This window comes from Trichechus manatus, unplaced genomic scaffold (assembly GCF_000243295.1).
Source record: "Trichechus manatus latirostris isolate Lorelei unplaced genomic scaffold, TriManLat1.0 scaffold00004, whole genome shotgun sequence".
NCBI lineage: Eukaryota > Metazoa > Chordata > Mammalia > Sirenia > Trichechidae > Trichechus > Trichechus manatus.
The window spans coordinates 13146855-13167635 of record NW_004443940.1 but is presented as its reverse complement, the minus strand read 5'-3'; the positions used below and the strand labels follow the sequence as shown (position 1 = coordinate 13167635).

General features: G+C 42.3%; 1 protein-coding gene across 1 annotated transcript in view; it reads right to left on the bottom strand.

The window, feature by feature from the left end:
* The window catches only part of AAK1 (AP2 associated kinase 1), a 169538-nt gene extending 161705 nt beyond the window's left edge, over positions 1-7833 (bottom strand). Inside the window, exons 1-2 of the mRNA XM_023733059.1 lie at positions 7648-7833; positions 6976-7367 (exon numbers count right to left, since the gene is read on the bottom strand). Of these exons, the coding sequence (XP_023588827.1) occupies positions 6976-7138 (163 nt within the window). The 5' untranslated portion in view covers positions 7139-7367; positions 7648-7833. The remainder of the gene's footprint in view (positions 1-6975; positions 7368-7647) is intronic.
* Positions 7834-20781: the final 12948 nt, after the last annotated feature.

Genomic DNA, 20781 nt, shown 5'->3' with positions numbered 1-20781 from the left:
CAATAGAATTTTCTGTGATGATTACATATTCTCTGTCTACACTGTCCAAAATGCTAGGCACTAGCCACATGTGGCTATTGAGCACTCGATATGTGGGTAGTGCAACCGATAAAATGAATTTTTCTTTAATTTTAGTAAATTTAAATTAGAGTCCTGGAATTGTGCAAACAGTTAACATATTGGGCTGCTAACCAAAAGGTTGGAGGTTTGCATCCACCAGAGGTGCCTCGGAAGAAAAAGCTGGTGATCCACTTCTGAAAGTCATTCATTGAAAATCCTATGGAGCAGTTTTACTCTGACACACATGGGGTTGCCAGGAGTCAGAGCTGACTCAATGGCAACTGGTTTTTTAGTCATGTGTGGCTACTGAGCACTTGAAATTTGGCTAGTGCAAATGAGGAAATGAGTTTTTCTTTAATTTTAATTAATTTAAATTTAAATAGCCACATGCAGCTAGCGGCTACCATACTGAACAGGAGAGCCTTGGGCCACTAATAGGTTACTACTCTCTCAAAATATACAGCTCCCCAGCAAGCAATACCCTTTCCTGTTTTTGTGTCATTGGCATGCTAGTCTCTTTGCCTAGAATGCTCTTCCCTACCTTGTCCATCTGGCAGTAAGCTCTTCTTATTCTGAAGACACACCTCCAGTGTCACCTTTCTTTAGCTTTCCCTGACTACTCTCCCACCCAAAATGAGCTGTTCCCTCTTGTCTCCCTGCTCCTTTGACATCCCTCCATTACAGCACTTAAGTTATTCATTTATGTGTATGAAGTCCTATGATTTTCAGTTCCTCAAGGCAGGGCCCTGTGTTATTCATCTTTGCACAATGCCCAGCAAACAGTGAATGCTCGGTAACATTTACTGAATATGGCAGTGAATGAACCAACAAATCTTAATCTCCCAATTCAAATTGCAGCACTCCTTCCACCACACCAAAGTATGGCTCTGGAAATGCAGATGGGAAGCTATTCTTTGCTGCCTCACAGTGCTAGGTGCTACTTCTGTAGACAACAGCATTTCTATTATTATAATTTTTGGCTCTTTCAGATGCAGATGTCACAGTTATTTTTTACGTAGGCTCAGAAAGCATTCATCCTTCTAAGAGCGCAAGATGAAGGTAGATGGTGGTACTAGTCCCCTTTCTGAAGCGTCAACCTTCACATGCTGTAAGTTAAAACGACTGCTCTGATGCAGGACACAACATGTTTCCATGTGTGCTTTATTAATGTTTATCAAGTCCTTCCTGTGTACTCTACAAGCAGTTTAGCTATCGAGGTGCAAGTGTATGCCTCCCCCCATACTCTCCCACTAGAAACCCATGTGAAACTGTTTCTCTCCCCTCATTATCATTACCAAATGTGCTAGATTTTTAGAAAGACCAAAGGAAAGGCTTCGACCACGGCAACTGCTTATTCTGGACTTCATTTCTCAATTCCAGATTTGGCTATCTTTAGCAAAGCTATACCCATCATCATGCCTGAAGCTAGGAAGAAGACACCATTCACTAACCACCCCCTGAAAATCTGTAGTTGCCTCTAAAAACCAGACTTCCCACGAGGCAAAGACATCCGAAGTGAGAGGGATGAAATGGGCGTTGTGTCAAGAGATGGTCTCAGGTGCTTATAACTAACCTCTCTGCCCAGCATTCAAAGCCCTCCATAACCTTATTCCTATGCTCTCCAACGTAGCCTCTGCTCTGGTCAAATGTCCCCATCAGTTCCCATTCACTCCTTTCATTTCGCTCCCCCATCTTCTTCTGTCCAAATTCTTCAAGCTTCCTGCCTCGCATCTGTCTCCTCTAGGAATCTTCCCTGACGACTCCTTCCCCAGGCACTAGAGGCTCCTAAGCCCCACAATGACACAGGCCTGAGGCACAGCAGGAGATCAGTGCATACTTGATTCAGCAGCTATTCAAAGGGCCCTGGGCCACTGAAGAGAGTGAGCACACCCAAACAGCAAATGTAAAAGAATTTTATTCTACTACTCCAGGGTCTTCTTTCCTTGATTCTGCAGTGGGAAGCTTGTAGGAACCGGAATGATAACACTAGACTAGTCGGTATTATCAGAACTCATCATACTGTTTCATCACTCCTCACCTCTGAATGTGCTATTCTTTCTGCCTGGCAGGCCTTGGGTAACCCTCACTTGGAATATCTGCCGGGTAATTTCTATTCCTGTTCAAACTGCACTTCATCTATAAACCTTCACCCCGGGGCCCTTTCTCTTTATCATCTCATAACATCTTTTTAATGAGTATCTATTAACCATCAACTACATACCAAGGGCCATGCTAAGTGCTGGACACTTATCTCACAGCTATTTGTTGGTCTATGAGCTCTCTGGCTCCCTGGGTGGTGGAAACGGTTAAGCACTCAAATACCTAGCTGAAAGGCTGGCGGTTTGAACCCACCCAGAGGTGCCTCAGAAGACAGGCCTGGAGCTCTGCTTCCAGGTCGACAGCAACTAACAACAACAACAATAAGAGCTCCTTGAGGGCGGTGGAAGTTCAGCAGTAGAATTCTTGCCTTCCAAGCAGGAGATGGAGGTTTGATTCCTGGCCAATGCACCTCAAGCACAGCCACCACCCATCTATCTGTGGCGGCTTGCTGTGTTATGATGATGCTGAACAGGTTTCAACTGAGCTTCCAGACTGAGACAGATCAGGAAGAAAGGCCTGGCGATCTACTTCCAAAAATTAGCCTGCAGATCACAAAGGTCTGATCCCATTGTGCGTGGAGCTGCCATCAGTAGGGGCCAACTCAACAACACATGAGCTCCGGCCCATGTCCCATTTATCTTTGATCTTTGTATCTCTGGAACGTAATATAGTGCTTGCCACAAAGAAAGCACTAATAAACATTCGCTAAATGAATACATGCATCATAGTGATGCCACCAATGCCATATATATGTATATATACACACACACTTACATATATATATGTCCCAAAAACCAAACCCATTGCCGTCGGGTTGACTCCTACCCATAGCGACCCTATAGAACACAGTAGAGCTGCCCCATAGGGTTGCAAAGGAGCAGCTGGTGGATTTGAACTGCTGACCTTTTTCGGTTAGCAGCCGAATGCCTAACTACTGCGCCATCAGGATTCATGTGCGCGCGTGCGTGTGTGCGTGTGTGCGTGTGTGTGTGTGTGAGAAGTTTACTGATATGGAGACTTACTCAGTAACCCTCATTAGCCCTAGGCCTGGATTCCTTTAGTATAGGTTAGAAAACTGTTCTGAGGGGTCACCTTGTCCACCTTATATAGAATTGATGCAGTTCTGGAATGCTGTATTTTTATTTTTACTATTTACTGTTTAGAGCTTAGATGGAAGGCTTCATTTAGCTAAGAAGCTCTGATGAAAACACAGATTCTCAGTGTTTCTTGGAGCATTGCTCTGATTTTCCCATTGAACTCATTCTGAAAGTTCAAACCAAATCTTCCCGTCACATCACATACCCATTAACTCCAACATGACTTAGCACCTCATCACATCTTCCCTGAGAAAGCTAGAGAGAAAATACCCTCCCCTGCACCCAGCTGAGAGACAGCCATATCCCTCTAAACTCCTGACTTAGAGCCTCCACTTCCCCCAGGCCAACAAGCTACTGCTGGGCAAGTTAGTGAAACCAGGCCAGCAGTGCTGGAGCTGTTGCTGGAGAGATGGCTGCCCAGCAGTCTCCTGCCAGCTCCAGCGCCTGCTCCTTAGGGCCCCTGCAATTCCTCACTATAAAGCATAGACCAATACCCACATTAGGGAAAAAGGGATCATCAGTGGGATGTGGTAGCAATCAGATCTGTGTTGGAAGTCCTACTCCTCATCCCTCCCTGCACTGCCTGGCCATGTGGGGCATAATGCTCACTGTCCTTAGACAACTCTGGACTGGTGGAAAGGTCAGCACCTGTGAACCCACAGAAAACAGGGTCCAGGAAAGGAGCATGGCTACACAAAATATCTGCTGATCCTTTAAGGAGCTGGTGAGGCCTCTTCAAAGAGTATCTGGCTCTGCCCACCCACCATGGGGGAAAGGGATTGCCTCAGTTCTGCCAAACCAGCCTTCATATTACCCCCTCACTCCCTCCTAACTGTATGTATGATGTAAGGTAAATAATGGCTACTATTTGTTGAACACCTGAGAAATGTTTCCTTTTATATACATTGTCTCATTTAATCTTTAAGACCACCCCATAGGGCGGTGGTTCTTAAGCTTTAGCTTGCATCAGAGTCTCTCTAGGAACTTGTTAAAGCCCCACACCCACAGTTTCTGGGATGAGGCCTGAAAATTTGCATTTCTAACAAGCGCCCAGGCAATGCTCATGCTCCCGTCCTGGTTCCACTCTGTCAGAACTACTGCCATATGAAAATAAAGATTCCAGGGAGGCTTGAAGGGTCTTGTCCAAGGTTCCACAGCTGGTAAAGAGAAGAACCATAATCTGAACCTATACCTGTCTGACTCTATAGCCAACTACCGTAACCATGCTACTCGATGTGGGAACGTATGCCTGGTCTTCCCAAATTCACCACCAGCTACTTAAAGGCAGCCACCACACAGTAGATCGCCCTATACTCCTCTCAGAACCTAGTCATGCCTTTGTACTTGGTAAGTGCTACATACTTTCTATATTGGTTCCTACATACATACATACTTCTAAGAGCCACAAACTCAAACTCAATTTTAACCGAACAACACTACCAGACCCAGTTTCTACATCCAGTTGGAGAAAGTTCAAGGCCAGTTACACCTTTTTCCCTGTCTCTACAAACAGAGGTTAAAATCTAACCTCACCTCTGTGGAACTGCAACTTTAAAAAAGAAAAATGTAAATCTATCAATTTCCCCAAATACATCATATTCTCTCTTGCTACGCTGAGTCTTTGCCCATGCTGTCACCACACCTAGCTAACTCCTATTCATTCTTCAAGTCTCTATTTAGAACACTTCCTCCAGGAAGCAATCTTAGCTCCCTAAACAGGGGGCTACTGCACCCTAAGCTATCTCCATGACAACACTTACCACTCAGTTATAACTCACTGTTTTCCATCCGTCAAAGGAGTTTGTAAACTCCAACATCTAGTTTAATGACATATCCCCATAGCCTAGCACAGTGCCTGGCACATCACAGGCACTCTGTAACTGTTTGTTGAATGAATATATAAACGAATGAATGCAGAGCTATAGGCCCTAACTTACACATCAAAATACCATAATGCGTGATGTAGCAATTCTCAAGGATGAATCTTGGGGAAGAGGAGGGTAGCCTAGATAACAAAGACCAATTTTGCCTTTTCTTTCCCCATCGCTGAGTACAGGCATTGCTTAGGATAGCATCATCTGTAATGAGACAATATCCTGGATGAACAAAATGCTCCTGGGCTATGAGATCAGCAGAGGCCATTCAGGAAGGAGGAAAGAGTGCTGCACCCCCTCACTCTTCCCGATTTCTCCTGCACACACACACTCTTCCACTTCTCCATCCCACTGCAGACACATCAGACTCAAGGGTGCGGATCTGGCAGCAGGCACAGAAGCATCTCCCATCCTGCACCAAAGCCCACAGGAAGGATCCACAGAGACAGTGACCCAGGCCCCGGATTAAGTCCAGCTAGAGCAGTACAGAAAATGGAAAAGAGCAACAATTTCACAAAGGCATGATTGTCAGATATCTTTTTAAAAACAGTCTTTTTAAAGTACAGGCTTCAACCCTAACCCCAGAGAACCCGGGCCTGCTGAATCCACCGCTTACACAAGCTGAGAGCCAAACAGCTTCCTCCTCCTCCCAATCCACCAGCCTGCAACACTCACCATGACAGGCACTTCCCAGGCCCAGGTCGGGACTCTGGCTTCAACCTTAGCTTGCAAAAGGCTCCTTTTTAAGGGGCCTCTAAGCTTTCTCTCCTCCTCCCTAATCAACTGTTTCTCCCCAACCCTTCTCAGTCTATAACAACCTACAGCAGGTTGGCCCTACCCAATTAGTTTGAATAGCTTCATGCCAAGAAAATTGCTGCTTTTATTAAAAATAAAAGCACACTAAGCAGGCAATGGGCTGTGAAAAGTATGAGGCTGGCATAATTATGAAGGTTGAGGTTAAGGTTATCAAAAGAGACATGCAAAGATTTCCCTAAAGCCTAGGGGATAAAGACATATATCTTCTTATTTATACCCATACAGATGCATACACAGGTAGGGAATTTACCCAGCAGATCTAAATAACATCCTCTCTGAGGAAAAACAAAATCAGAGCCACCCAGTTTTAGCTTTAAAGTAATTCTTCTTTTGGTTATAAATAAATAAAACAGGAGGAAGAGGGGCCTACTAGACTGAATTCAGAATAACCACATCGATTTCACATTATTTTTGTTACCTTAGCTATGTTCTCGGGACCTAATTACAGTTGAGTCAGGAAACAAACCTAGACAAATCCACCGAGAGTCCTGGCTCTTGGAAAGCCACATTCCCATTCTCTGAAAGTCCTTTTTCTTCCAATGCTTGCTCATGGAAGTGGGAAAGTTGGTTAGGAAAAGGAGAAACAAATTCCTCTCTCTCCTTAGAGGTCCCCCATCCCACCCTTCAGCCTTCACATCAATATTTCAAGTTTTAGAAGGATGACAACCGCACTACCCTGCATTTGATGTAAAGCTTTATACTTTCACACATACGTTTTCTCCTCTGATCCTCATAATTCGGCAAGGCAGACAAGGATAGCTTCTCAACATTGTTTACTGTTTTTTTTTTTTAATAAAAGGTCACTGAGTTAAACAATTTCTGGCAATCTTCCTCCATCCCCATAAGCCCTGTCACTTTCAGATCTCAGTTTTAAATCTCTCAAGGACAATGAATCACAGGACAAGGGAAGGGGGAAGGGAGGTCAACTGGTCAAAACCCATTCATACAACCAACAACTAGACAACCAGAGTCCTGCCGCATCAGCACACGATTTTAATTTACGGAGCTCTGAAAGAGACCCACCGTACCTTCCGCCAACACCTCGTCCACAGTGACCTGCTGTCGCCCGATGCCAAAGACCCTTCCGATGTAGCCACTGCCCAGGCCCGAAGTGCTGCCCCCTCCTCCGCTGGAGCCGGAGCCCAGGCCAGAGCCGCCCTGCTCACGCCGGGAGTCGAAAAACTTCTTCATCTTGCAAAAAGGAAGCAGCAAAGCAAAATACCGATAGTTTCTAGATTTAAAAAAAAAAAAAAGGAAGAAAGGAGACCCAAGGATTTCTTCTCAGATTTCAGCTCCGAGAAGAGCCACCCGAATCCGGCCGTGGGGGTGGCGGCTGAGGAAGGATGCCTATAGGAATATGCGTGTCAATCGCGCGGCGGGTCCCCTCCTCCTCAGGAGAGCGATTCGTGTAAGTTTAAACCTGTGATGACAGAGGAAGAAAGAGGATGAATCAGTAACACGCTTAAAAATTCAACTGCTCGGTCCTGGGAAGGGGGGGGTGGGAAAAAGCCATCATCCTGGGGAAACGCTTCACGCATTTTCTTGGCGAGAAAATCCTCTCGGGCTGAAAATGCGTCCCCGGGGCTCGAAAAAAGAGGGGATTCGGCCCGCCGTGGGCAGCACCAACGCAGCTGGGCACTGCTTCCCCCTCCTCCCGGTCCTCCCCGCCGCCCGCGCGGCAGCATCCCGGCGGCACCCACTTGAGAGAGCTCGGCGGCCGGCGCCCAGCTACCAGCTCCGCAACATTGTCACAGCTGCCGGGCCGACCTGCGACGCGGAGAGGAGGCGGCGCTGCAGCAAGAGCAGGGGCCGCGTACGGCGCCCACTCGCCCGCCAGCTGATCCCCGGGAGCGCCCGGCGGAGACTGACCCTCCGCCCCTCCCCCGCGCGCGCTCCCGCCCGGCTCCATCCACCCAACCAGGAAGTGAATCGTGCCGGAAGTGCCCCTCGGGGCGGCACGGCGAGGCGCAGGGGCCTCCACTGCGACCGCTGCTTTGTCGCGACGGACAAGAAGCAGTGGACTGATGGAAGTAGGGAACAGGGAAAAGGCGGTCTCGGTGCGGACAGAGTTTTGGAAAACAACACTGCAATCTCCCGACTTGCAGGGTACCCTGGGAAGGGTAGTTCGGCGCAGCCCAGCGGCTGGCCTACAACTCCCAGGATGCCCCTGGAGGAGCGGGGAGGAGGCGACAGGCGGGGCCTCCACGCCCCGAAGGTGGTTAGTTGGGTGTTGCATTTGTGGGGATTTGGTTATTCAAACACATCCAGTAAACACACTGCCTGGTATTAGAGTTTCTCTCCTGCTGCATGGTCCACCCTTCTGGAGCCATCTTATTTGCGGCTTGACCTCTTGGCACAAGGGATTCTGGGGGTTGTGGTTTCCCAACGGTTCGAGGCTGACACCTGAAGGACGCGGCTGCCTTAACCGCTTAGCCCCTTGCCCGTCGTGCGGATCTTTTCGACTTCATTTGGGCAGAAGGTGGAAGAGAGAAGGCGACCGGGAAAATTTTGCTGACAGTTGGTCCTCAGGCCACACGGGAACGCGAACCTTAAATAAAACTGGTGCCCTGCTGCCTTTAGTCTTCAAAGCTTTTGCTCCCAGATGTTATTGAGAACCGGCTCATGAGTTGGCTTTGAGCGAGGCGCTGTGAGAACGCTCAGTGAGACAGTGTCTCGTCCGGGAACTTACAGGCGAGACTCCCACCGTGAATCTGCTAAAGGTTGTGTGCAAGGCAGACCCTAGGGAGACACGGTCTGTCAGCTCCGCACCAAACTTTGGGGCTCACCTGCCGGTGGTGACCCTTAATTCTTCTGCCTTTGCTGACGTTCTGGGTGGTTCTGACCTTCACTGATACCCTCCCACACAAGAACCCTAGGCTGACCTTCTTTTAATTCTTTTTCACTTCAAGATCCCCCTTGATGCTTATTTTACCCTGATATCGCCTGAGAGCAGCGAATGGGGGTGGACAATGTGATTTGCCTCTGCCAAACGCGGAAGATTTGGAAGGCCTGTTGGTCCTCTTCTCCATCCCTAGATCTCCTGATAAATGACGCCAGAGGTAGTACCCAAACCCTGCAACAACAACAAAAAAAAAAACCATGATTTTTCTAACCCCTGAATATAGGGTATTTTTCACCTTCGCCCTCTCGCTCTTCCCGCTGTCTAATTCTGCGACAACCCTCTCGCTTTTAACTCGCCTCAGGATTTTTTTCACAGTCATTTGAGGAGAGTTGACAGGAGTGTCCGGGGGAGGGAAATGGTTCTTACTTTCTCTAATCTGAATTTGAGCTGAGCTGTGGCTAGGATAGCGCGGCTGTGGCGGCGACTTCTCCTTTTTAATTGAGTTTCGAATAGTGCCACTGCAATTACACTTCCTATGTAGAGACAGCTTCTTTTCTTCCGAAAGCAATCAATGTTGTCGCCCATGTTCACAAGCCCATGCAGCCAGCTACAGAGTGAAATGTAGCACCTACTAAAACGTCCCCAGAAAGCAAACCCACTGAGGCATGCACTTTCCTCAAAAGGCGAGGCACTGTTTAAGGAAGTTTGGGCTAGATTAAAATAAATGGGAAAGCTCATTTGGAATTTGATTCACTGTCCTCTGTTTTTCTCAGCACCCATTGATCTTGACTGACTTTAAAAAAAGGAAGAAAGAAACTCTGTTGGGTCCTAGAACCTGTTGCCATCTCAGTTTTCACTTTTCTAGACTTGACTGTTTCCAGACTAGGCTAGGTTTACACAAATCCCAAGTCTCACTTCTGAGATACAAAAATTTTTCTTCACCGGGATTGGTTGAGATAGCTAAATGTATTTACTGAACCTGGCTGCCTTGATCATAATCTAAGGGAGATGGGAAAAAAAAGAATAGAAAAAAATAGAAGATGGTGGTGAAGTGGTTAAAGAGCTCGGCTGCTAACCAACAGGTCGGCGGCAGTTCGAATCCACCAGCCTCTCCTTGCAAACCCTATGGGGCAATTCTTCTCTGTCCTACAGGGTCGCTATGAGTCAGAATCGACTCCACGGCAATGAGTTTTGTCGTTGTTGTTAGACTCCTTACCTTCCATTCTCTCAGCGACTAATAGCAATTATCATGGCAAACCCACAGTTTTTAAGGGCATAACATATATTAAGTTACTGAATCCTCAATACAACCCTATGAAGTAAGACACGATTATTATACCCATTTTAAACAAGCACAGAGATAAATGACTTGCCCAAAGTCACACAGATAGTAAGTGGCATGGGCAGGATTCAAACCCAAATATTTTGGCTTCGGAGCCCAGTGCTTAACTGACTGCACTAAACTGTCTTAGAAAACATAAAATGATGAACAGATATGGGAATAATTAAAAATATATGGGACTAGGAGACAGTAAACCTCTGCTACTCTGTAGTTGTGACCCTATACCACTGAGATCTCTGGGCCTATTTTCTCAGCCAACTTTCAGTAATTCTGTGGTTTCTGAGGGCAAAATAACCACAGGTTAACCCACTAAAATCTCGAAACTCTTAACATACTTCCTTTCTGTATAATTTATCCCACCTACTTTGCATTTCTATTCAGTTTTTCATGTATATTGTCACCTCAACCAACTACTTCAAACGCAGGGAACAGTCTTCTGCTTATCTCTTTGAACATCCAATACAATAGTTTATATCATGTGTGTCCTTCTCAGTACTTAAATAAGCCAAATAAATGACTTCAAATTTAATATGACCCTGAAGAGAGCAGTCTGATTGAGGTGGAAAGATTGATTTATAGGATCGCTACGAGTCAGAATCGACCCGACAGCAATAGGTTTGGTATCTTTTTGGTTTAGACTAGGTGAGGAATCCCTGGGTGGTGTGAAATGTTAACATGCTTGGCTGGTAACTGAAAGTTGGAGGTTGAAGCCTGCCCAGAGGTACCTAGGAAGAAAGGTCTGGCGATCTCCAGCCATTGAAAACCTCATGGAGCAAGTTCAGCTCTTAATACGTGGGGTCACCATGAGTTGGAATTGACTTGACAGCAACTAGAAGACTAGGTGAGCTTTTTAATCAGATCTAGGAGACAGTATAGAGAAATACCCATTTAAAGAGAAGGCAAAAGGAAACTGACGTTTACTATGTATCTTCCATATGCCAGTTACTGTATTAAGTGCTTAGCATATCATCTTGTTTAATCCTCATGGCATCTCTGCAAAGCAGATACCATTATCATTGATACAATTATACTATTATCCCAATTTTATCAATGGTTCAGTGAATTTTGTTAGTAACAGAAGGACATGCATGGTTGGTAGGTTTGGTGGAAATGATTTGACCCGTGGGGCAGCTAAATCATGTCACAATAAACCCAATTATAGCAAATGTGTGCTGCATCTTTCAGGGAAAGGAACCAACATTGATTAAGGACCTTAGTTAAGTACGGTAGACATTGTGTTGGATGTTTGTATAATATCCTTAACCTTCACAATATGCCTATGAGGTATGCATTAGTGTGGAAACAGAGGCTAAGAGGAAGTATGTTAACTATTGCTAGACGCAAAGGACAGAGCCAGAGTCAAAGGATGGGCTACCAGCCCTCATCATTTTCACTGCACAACGGTGCCATACTATGTTTCCATCTTTTAGCCCAATGGAACTTGTTAGAAATGCAAATTTCTCAGGCCCCACCCAGACTTACTGAATGGGAGGGAGGGGCTGAGGCATTAATCTGTTTTCACAAGCCATCTAGATGATTCTGATATACCTTAAAGTTTGAGAAAGTCTGTTTTGCTGAGGGGAAGCTATAACATCCATTTCCCTTCTTTAAAAAAAAAAAAAAAAGAACATTTCTTGGTTTGTTTTTGTTTTCTGATTAGAAAAGTAATTGAAGAAAACTCATTGTAGGTTATTGAAGAAATAATAAAGATGAAAATAAAAATCAACTGTAATTCTATTGCTCAAAGGTAACTGCTATTGACATTTTGATCAGTTTCCTTTTAGCGTTTTTTCCGTATATAAATACAATAATTTTTTTGCCATATTGGATCACACTGTGTATTTGGTATATTCTATTTTATAACTTTTTCATTTAATAGTTTTCCATTTCATTATATATTCTCTAGAAATACTATTTTTAATGGCTGCTTAGTAATCAACCAATCTTTTACTGTTAAATATTTTATTGTTTTATTAAAAATTTTTACTGTTATGCAGAACTCAAATTCTAGTAAGAAGAGCAGACTTAACGGTCTGACTGAGACTGGAGGTACCCCGGAAAGCATGGCCCCTGGATTCTGTATCAGCCCAGAACTAAAACAATTTCCGAGGCCAACTCTTCAGACAGGGATTGGACTGGACTATGGGGCATAAAGTGATACTCGTGAGGAGTGTGCCTCTTAGCTCAGGTAGATACAAGAGACTAAACAGGCAGCTTCTGTCCAGAGATGAGATGGGAAGGCAGAGAGGGTTAGGAGCTGGTTGAATGGATATGGGGAATCAGGGGTGGAAAGGAGGAGTGTGCTGTCACAGTATGGGGAGAGCAATTAGGATCACATGACAATGTATGTATAAATTTTTGTATGGGAAAAAAAATTTTTTTTTAAGTTAAAACTAAAAAAAAAAAAAATTTCCTGTCATGCATATGATTGGCAAGAACATGCTTACACGTACTCCTTTGATTTTGTTTTTCTAAGTCTATATTTCCATAAACAGGATAACTGGGTCAAAAGGATGGAGCCCTGGTGGCTCAGTGGTTAAGAGCTTGGCGGCTAACAAAAAGGTCAACAGTTTGAATCCACCAGCTGCTCTTTGGAAACCCTATGGGGTGGTTCCACTCTGTCCTATAGCGTCACTATGAGTTGGAATCGACTCAGTGGCAACGGGTTTGGTTTTGGTTTTTTGGGTCAGAAGGTGTGAACAGTTGATTTGCTCCCCACTCAGTGGTTGAGTTAACATACATCTAGCACCTGCCATGTGCTAGATACTAGAAAGGTTATTACAATGAGCAAAAGAGATACACTCTCGCAAGGAGTTTTTGGTCTTAAAAGAAGACTAAACTATAAGTATTCTATATTCTTGCCAACACTGAGTTTGTGCATTTAACAAGAAATCCATGCCATACTGATAGGTGCAGATGGTGCTCATTGCTTTAACTTACATTCTCTACATTCGGGAAGTTGAACACTTTTTCATGTTCATTGATTTATTCATCAGTTGTTTTATTAAGCACCTATTACATGCCAAACCAGGGCTAGGTACTGGAAATATAATGATAAATAAGGTAGACATGATCATTCCCTCACAGAGTTTACAATGTAGTACTTATTGGATGTCTTTATTTCTTCTTTTTTAAATCACACATTCAAATCACACATCCCATATTTCTGTTGAAGCATTCATTTTTAAGAATTGGTTTGAATGTGCTCTTTATTCAATCAATATATTTCTTTTCTCGCATAACATTTTGTTTTTCCTGGAGTTAGTAATTGTCTTATTTTTTCATTTCTGATTCATCTCATTTCACTTTCTCCTTTTTTATTTTTCATTTCATTCTACATAAACCACAAAAAACCAAACCTGTTGCTGTTGAGTTGATTGCAACTCATAGCCACCCTATAGGACAGAGTACAACCACCCCATAGGGTTTCCAAGGAGTGCCTGGTGGATTTGAACTGCCAATCTTTTGGTTAGCAGCTGTAGTTCTTAACCACTATGCCACCAGGGTTTCCTCATTCTACATACTTCCGATTAATTCATTTCCAAGTTAATGACCAGATGTCAAGATGTTCATTCATATTCGGTTTTCTATCAATTTCATCTTCCTATATAAATCTTTTTAGGAGCCTTCTGACCTGTTTCTACCTGGGCTAGTTGCCCGCTGGATCTGATATGTAGTTGGCATCCTATGATCTCCCTTCAGCATCATCCAGGGGATTCTCTCTGCCTTCCTCCTTTGTTGAAGCCTCTATTTTTTGTATCCCATATCTTCTTTCTGGTTTACTCTCTCATTCTGATAGAGTGTAGCCCCAGTAGCATCTTGAAAAGAGTACACAGAAAGTAAACTTTTTGAAAACTACCATATCTAAAAATGTTTTTATTCTGCTCTGATACTCAGTTGATTATTTAGCTAGTATACAACTCAGGGGTGAAATAATTTTTTTCAGCATTCTTAGGAAATCGTTCCATTATCTTCTAGCTTTCAAGGTTGCTCTTGGGCAGTATAAAGCCATTCTGGTAACTGATCCTTTGTATGTGACTCAGTCTCTCTGTTTTTGTCTCTTTCTCTCTGTAGGATATTCTGTTTGTTCTCAGTGTTCTTCTGGAAATGCATGTCCTTCAGTTCTAGGAAAATTTCTTCAATTGTTTGATTGGTGGTTTTCACCCCTGTTTTCTATTTTCTATCTCTGTTGTTATTTTATATTTTTTGTTGTCTTGTGCTTCTAGGAATAGTCCTTTATCTTATCGTTCCAACTTTTCAATGGAATATTTGAGATATTTATCATATTTTTATGGTCCCTGGGTGGTGCAAGCAGTTTATGATTGGCTTCTAGCCAAAAGTTTAGCAGTTCGAACTCGCCCAGGGGCTCCATGGAAGAGAGCCCTCGCAATCTGCTTCCATAAAGATTATAGTTCTACTCTGTAACACAAGGGGTCTCCATGAGTCGGAATCAACTCGACGGCAATGGGTTTGGTGTTTTTGGTTTATCATATTTGCAATTTTAAGAGCTCTTTATTGTGCTTTAAATATTTCTTTTTATAAGATCCTGTTTTTGTTTCATGAATATATCTCCTTGAGGATTAATGACAGCGTCTGTTGTTTTTGTTATTTCGTGTATTTAAGTTTTCGTTGCTTTTTCTATTTATTTGCTTGGTTAGGTCTCTATATTTCATATATAGAAGGCTTTCCTTAACATTTGGTAATCCTTGATTGTCTATTCATATTTAAAAGTGGAGATTTGAAAAGCTCATGGGAAACTGAGTGTTTAGGTAGGATTTGTGGACTGTGAGTGGTACTACAGGGTGAACCTCTGAAGTCCATTTCTTTAGACCTTTGGGGCTAGTCAGATTTCCCCTGAGAAGAGGCTTCCAATATCCTGCCTGGAGGGCAAAGACCTGGTCATCTGTGTTGTAGGACCGAGTTTGGGGAGGTCCTAGAGGAGCCAGCATGAGTGTGCATGCATTTCCTAATCTTCTCATAATCTGTGCTATACTTTGACTCTCAACCTTGTCCCGTATTCCCTAGAGCAGAGACCCTGTGTTTTACTCTTTCCAGAGATAAACCTCCAGTATTTTGCCAGGGCTGAAGGGGTCAGTCACTTGTCTGCTTAGAGGGGAAGAAGGGATCAGATTCTTCTTAAACAGACTTTAACCAACTCTTCCATAGGTCCTTTTGCAAGCAATTCCAGAGCCTTTTGGAGACTGGTTTGTTCTCAGCTTTCTCCACTGTTGGCATTGGATGCATCTTTGTCTGGTCAGCTAAGTCATTCACCAGTCCTTTATTTGCTCTCCCCGTTCTGAAACTTTTGTACTGTTGTCCTCTGTACTGTTTTACTTGCCTTTGTGGGTTTATGCCCCTGAAGTCTCATCTTTTCTTTAAAAAAACAGTATACAAATCTCTATTCTCCGCCCTTTATGTCTATGATCTCGTCTCTTATCATTTTCATCTCGTTGTACTTTTCCTTTCCTTTCTGAGAGCTTCTAACGTTTGCCATTCACACGGTTCAGCTTTTCACTGTTTCTGATGTATTTTTAAATTCTGCATTTTAGTTTTCTTTCTGAGTTGCTTTACCTTATCTAGCTTCCTTTTAATTTTGCTTACCTTACAGGCAGCCCCCCCTTTTCATCTCAAATCTGTATGTTTTATCTACTATCTCTTTTCAGTGTCCATTTTTCTTGAATTCTTATTGCAAACATTTCTGCTTTTTTCAGAAATTGCCTTTGTAAATCCTGTAAAAAAAAGAACCTTCTTCTGCATCTTGAGTGTTGTTTTCTTTTATATGCTGTGGAATCTTTCCATTAGCCTGTGAGTCTTTTTTCCCCCCCATTTACTCATCCTTAGATGAGCAATGCTGTTATACGTCTTAATCTTTTTCTGAGTCATTTAAAGAATTTTAATGAATTGTTGGGGGAAGCTAATGGACTTCTAACCAGATACCTTCTTAAATTGGGACCTACATGGTCTCAGGAAACATCTAGTTCAATGGGCATAACAGTTTATAAAGAAAATTTTCTACATTCTACTTGGGTGAGTAGCGTCTGGGGTCTTAAAAGCCTGTGAGCAGCCATCTAAGATGCTCCACTGGGCTCACCCCTTCGGGAGCAAGGGAGAATGAAGAAAGCCAAAGACACAAGGGAAAGATTAGTTCAAAAGACTAATGGACCACAACTACCATGGCCTCTACCAGACTGAGTCCAGTACAACTAGGTGGTGCCTGGCTACCACCACTGACTGCTCTGACAGGGATCACAATAGCGGGCCCTGGACAGAGCGGGAGAAAACTGTAGAACAAAATTTTAACTCACAGAAAAAGACTGGACTTACTGGCCTGACAGAGACTGGAGAAACCTCGAGAATATGGCCCCCGGACACCCTTTTAGCTCAGTAATAAAGTTACTCCTGAGGTTCACCCTTCAGCCAAAGATCAGAAAGGCCCATAAAACAAAACGAGACTAAAGGGGCACACCAGCCCTGGGGCAAAGACTAGAATTCAGGAGGGGACAGGAAACCAGTAATAAGAAACCCAAGGTCTAGAAGGGAGAGTGTTGACATGTTGTGGGGTTGTTAACCAATGTTATAAAACAATGTGTGTACTGTTTAATGTGAAGCTAGTTTGTTCTGTAAACCTTCATCTAAAGTACAATTAAAGAAAAAAAACCTTGGGACCTAGCCTTTTCATTTTGAAAATCTGTTGTATTGACTGAAGTGGGCACATGAAGGAATCGAACTCAGGTTTACTTGTTACACTTGACATAAAATATAAATTGGGGTTCCTGAAATAGTCAAGGAGAACAGTATGAATATTGCTGGTCAATTCTTAATGAAGCATATACTCTTTCTTTCTGCCTTTCTTCCTCCCTCTCTTTCTTTTTCTTTTTTTCCTCTTTGCTGTTTAATTATTTAAAGTTTACTTTTAAATCAAATTATGCAGACATAGTTTAAATAAACATAGTTTAAATAAACATAGTTTAAATAAGCATAGTTTAAATAAACATTAACATAGCTTAAAGTGCTAGAATTTTTATATATAGATATAAAAAAGAACAACATCTTTGTACTCTTCATCCAGTTTCTTTTTCATAGTTCACCTCTTATTTTTTATTTTACTTCTTTCCCGTGAGCACTGTACCTGTATTTCAGCTCCTTCTGTAATCTTGTTCTCTTTTCCTAAGCCCTAGGATATCTTCATTTGTCTAATGTTTGTAGAGGTGATAAACCAAACCAAACCAAACCTGTTGCTATCTAGGCAATTCCGACTCATAGCATTCCTATAAAACAGAGTAGAACTGCCCCTTAGGGTTTCAGAGGAGTGGCTGGTGGATTCGAACTGCCAACCTTTTGGTTAGCAGCCTCAGCACTTAACCACTGAGCCACCAGGATTCCTGTAGAGGTGATACCATCCTTAAATTCAGTAATTTGGTGCCAAGTTTTGATCACATTTTTCATTCCTTCTAATGTATTGCTTTCTTGGGAAGGATTTTTTTTTTTTTTTTTTAACAGCTTTATTGACATTTAATTTACATATCCTACAGTTCACCCACATGAAGTGTAAAATTCAATTATTTTAGTATATTCACAGATATGTGCAACCATCACCACGATAAACTTTAAATATTTTCATCACCTTGAAAAGAAACTCTGTACTCTTGTCACCTCTCTCCCTATGCTCACTCAGCCCCCGATGCTAAGCAACCCTAGTCTACTTCTCTATATAAATTACCCTATTCTGGACTTTTAAATGAATGTAATCATATAGTATGTATTCTTTTGTGACTGGCTTCTTTCACTTAGCATAACGTTTTTAAGAATCATTTATGTTGAAGCATGGGTACTTTATTCCTTTTTTAAAAATTTTTGTAAAATATACATAACAAATAATTTCCCATTTTACCTAATTTTTAAGTGTACACTTTGGTGACATTAATTACATTCACAATGCTATGCAAACATCACTACTATCTATTTCCAAAACTTTTTCATTACCCCAAACAGAATCTCAATATCCATTAAACAATGATTTTGTATCCTCCACTCTGAACTAATTAGTCTCTGGTACCCACTAATCCAAGGAGCCCTGGTGATGCAGTGGTTAAGTACTCGACTGCTAACTGAAAGGTCAGCAGCTTGAACCCACCAGTCGCTCTACGGGAGAAAGATGTGGCAGTCTGCTTCTGTAAAGATTACAGCCTTGGAAACCCTATGGGGCAGTTCTACTCTGTCCTGTAGGGTCGCTATGAGTCGGAATTGACTCAGTGGTGACTGGTTTGGTTATCTGAACAGGTTACCCACTCATCTTCACGGACTTGGTTTGATTTTCTTTAGCTTTAACTTGAACTCGCACACAAGCAATTGATGGTCTGTTCCGAAGTCAACCCCTGTCTTTGTCTTGACTGAGGATACTAAGCTTTCCATCTTCACTTTCCACAGATGTAGTCAATTTGATTCATGTGTACTCCATCTGGCAAAATCCATGTATATGGTTATCAATTATCTTGTTGAAAAAAATTATTTCTGATGAATAAGTTGTTGGTTTTGCAGAATTCTATTATGTAATCGCTAGTGTCAATTCTATCACCAAGGCCGTATTCTCCAAGTACTGATCCTTCTTTATTGTTGTTTCCAAAGTTCATATTCCAATCATCAGTAATTATCAATACATCTTGACTGCATGTTAGATTAATTTCAGACTACAGCTGTTCATAAAACAGTTTTTAAAACAGAATGCAGAAATTATCAAACAATATCATTAATATCACGTTAGCAAAATTCTGCTAAAGATAATTCAAAAACAACTACAGCCATACATCAGCAGGGAACTGCCAGAAGTTCAAGCTGGTTTCAGAAGCAGATATGAACAAAGGGATATCATTACTGATGTCAGATGGATCTTTGCCAAAAGTAGAGAATACAAGAGAGATGTTTACCTGTGTTTTATCAGCTATGTGAAGGCATTCAACTGTGTGGGTCATAAAAATTATGGATAGCATTACAAAGAATGGGAATTCTAGAACACTTAATTGTGCTCATGTGGAACCTGTACATAGATGAAGAAGCAGTTGTTCGAACAGAACTAGGGGATACTGTGTGGTTTAAAATCAGAAAAGGTGTACATCAGGGTTGTATCCTTTCACCATACTTATTCAATCTGCATGCTGAGCAAATAGTCTGAGAAGCTGGACTACGTGAAGAACGTAGCATGAGGATTGGAGGAAGGCTCATTAACAGCCTGCAATATGCAGATGACACAACCTTACTTCCTGAAAGTGAAGAGGACTTGAAGCACTTACTGATGAAGATCAAAGACCAGAGCCTTCAGTATGGATTACACCTCAGCATAAAGAAAACAAAAATCCTTACAACTGGACCAATAAGCAACATCATGATAAACGGATAAAGTACTGAAGTTATCAAAGATTTCATTTTACTTGGACACACAATCAACGCCCAAGGAAGCAGCATCAGGAAATCAAAGGACATAGTGCATTGGACAAATCTGCTGCAAAAGACCTCTTTAAAGTGTTGAAAAGCGCAAAAGACCTCTTTAAAGTGTTGAAAAGCAAAGATGTCACTTTGAGGACTAAGGTGTGCCTAACTCAAGCCGTGGTCTTTTCAGTTGCCTCATATGCATGTGAAAGCTGGGCAATGAAAAAAGAATTGATGCATTCAAATATAACCAGAATGTTTCTTAGAAACAAGGATAGAGAGACTTCGGCTCCCTTACTTTGGACATGTCATCAGGAAAGACCAAACTGCTGGAAAAGGACATTATGTTTGGTAAAGTAGAGGGCCAGCAAAAATAAGGGAAATCCTCCATGAGATAGATTGACATAATAGCCATGACAATGGACTCAAACACAGCAGCGGCCTGAAGATGGCATAGGGCCAAGCAACAGATTTAATTCTGTTATACGTAAGGTCACAATGCGACTCAATGGCAACTAACAACAATCCACTCATCCACTTTTGTCTCTTTGTCTCTATGAATTTGTCTATTCTAGATGTTTCATATCAGTGGGATCGTATGTGCCTGACTTATTTCACTTACCATAATGTTTTCAAGGTAGTTTGTATTACAATTTCATTCCTTTTTATGACTCACTAATATTCCACATGTATGTCAGGGACTCAGACAGATATTTGTACACCAATGTTCATTGCAGCATTATTCACAATAACTAAAAGGTGGAGACAACCCAAGTGTTCCATCAATGGATAAAAACAACAACAATAAAAACTGGAAAATAACAAATGTTGGCGAGGATGTGGAGAAATTGAAATCCTCATACATCACTGGTGGGAATGTAAAATGGTGTAATCTCTATGTAAAACAATTTAATCATTCCTCAAAAAGTTAAACATAGAAATGTCATATAACCAGGGAAGTCTACTCTTAGGTATATACCCAAAAGAATTGAAAATAGGTACTGCAACAAATACATGTACACACATGTTCACACTAGCCAAAAGATATAAACAACCCAAGTGTCCTTCAACAGATAAATAGACAAAAGATGGTATATACATACAAGGGAATATCATTCAGCCGTAAAAAGGCATGAAGTACTGATACATGCTACAACATAGATGAACCTTGAAAATATTATGCTAAGTGAAAGAAGCCAGACACAAAATATCATATATTGTATGATT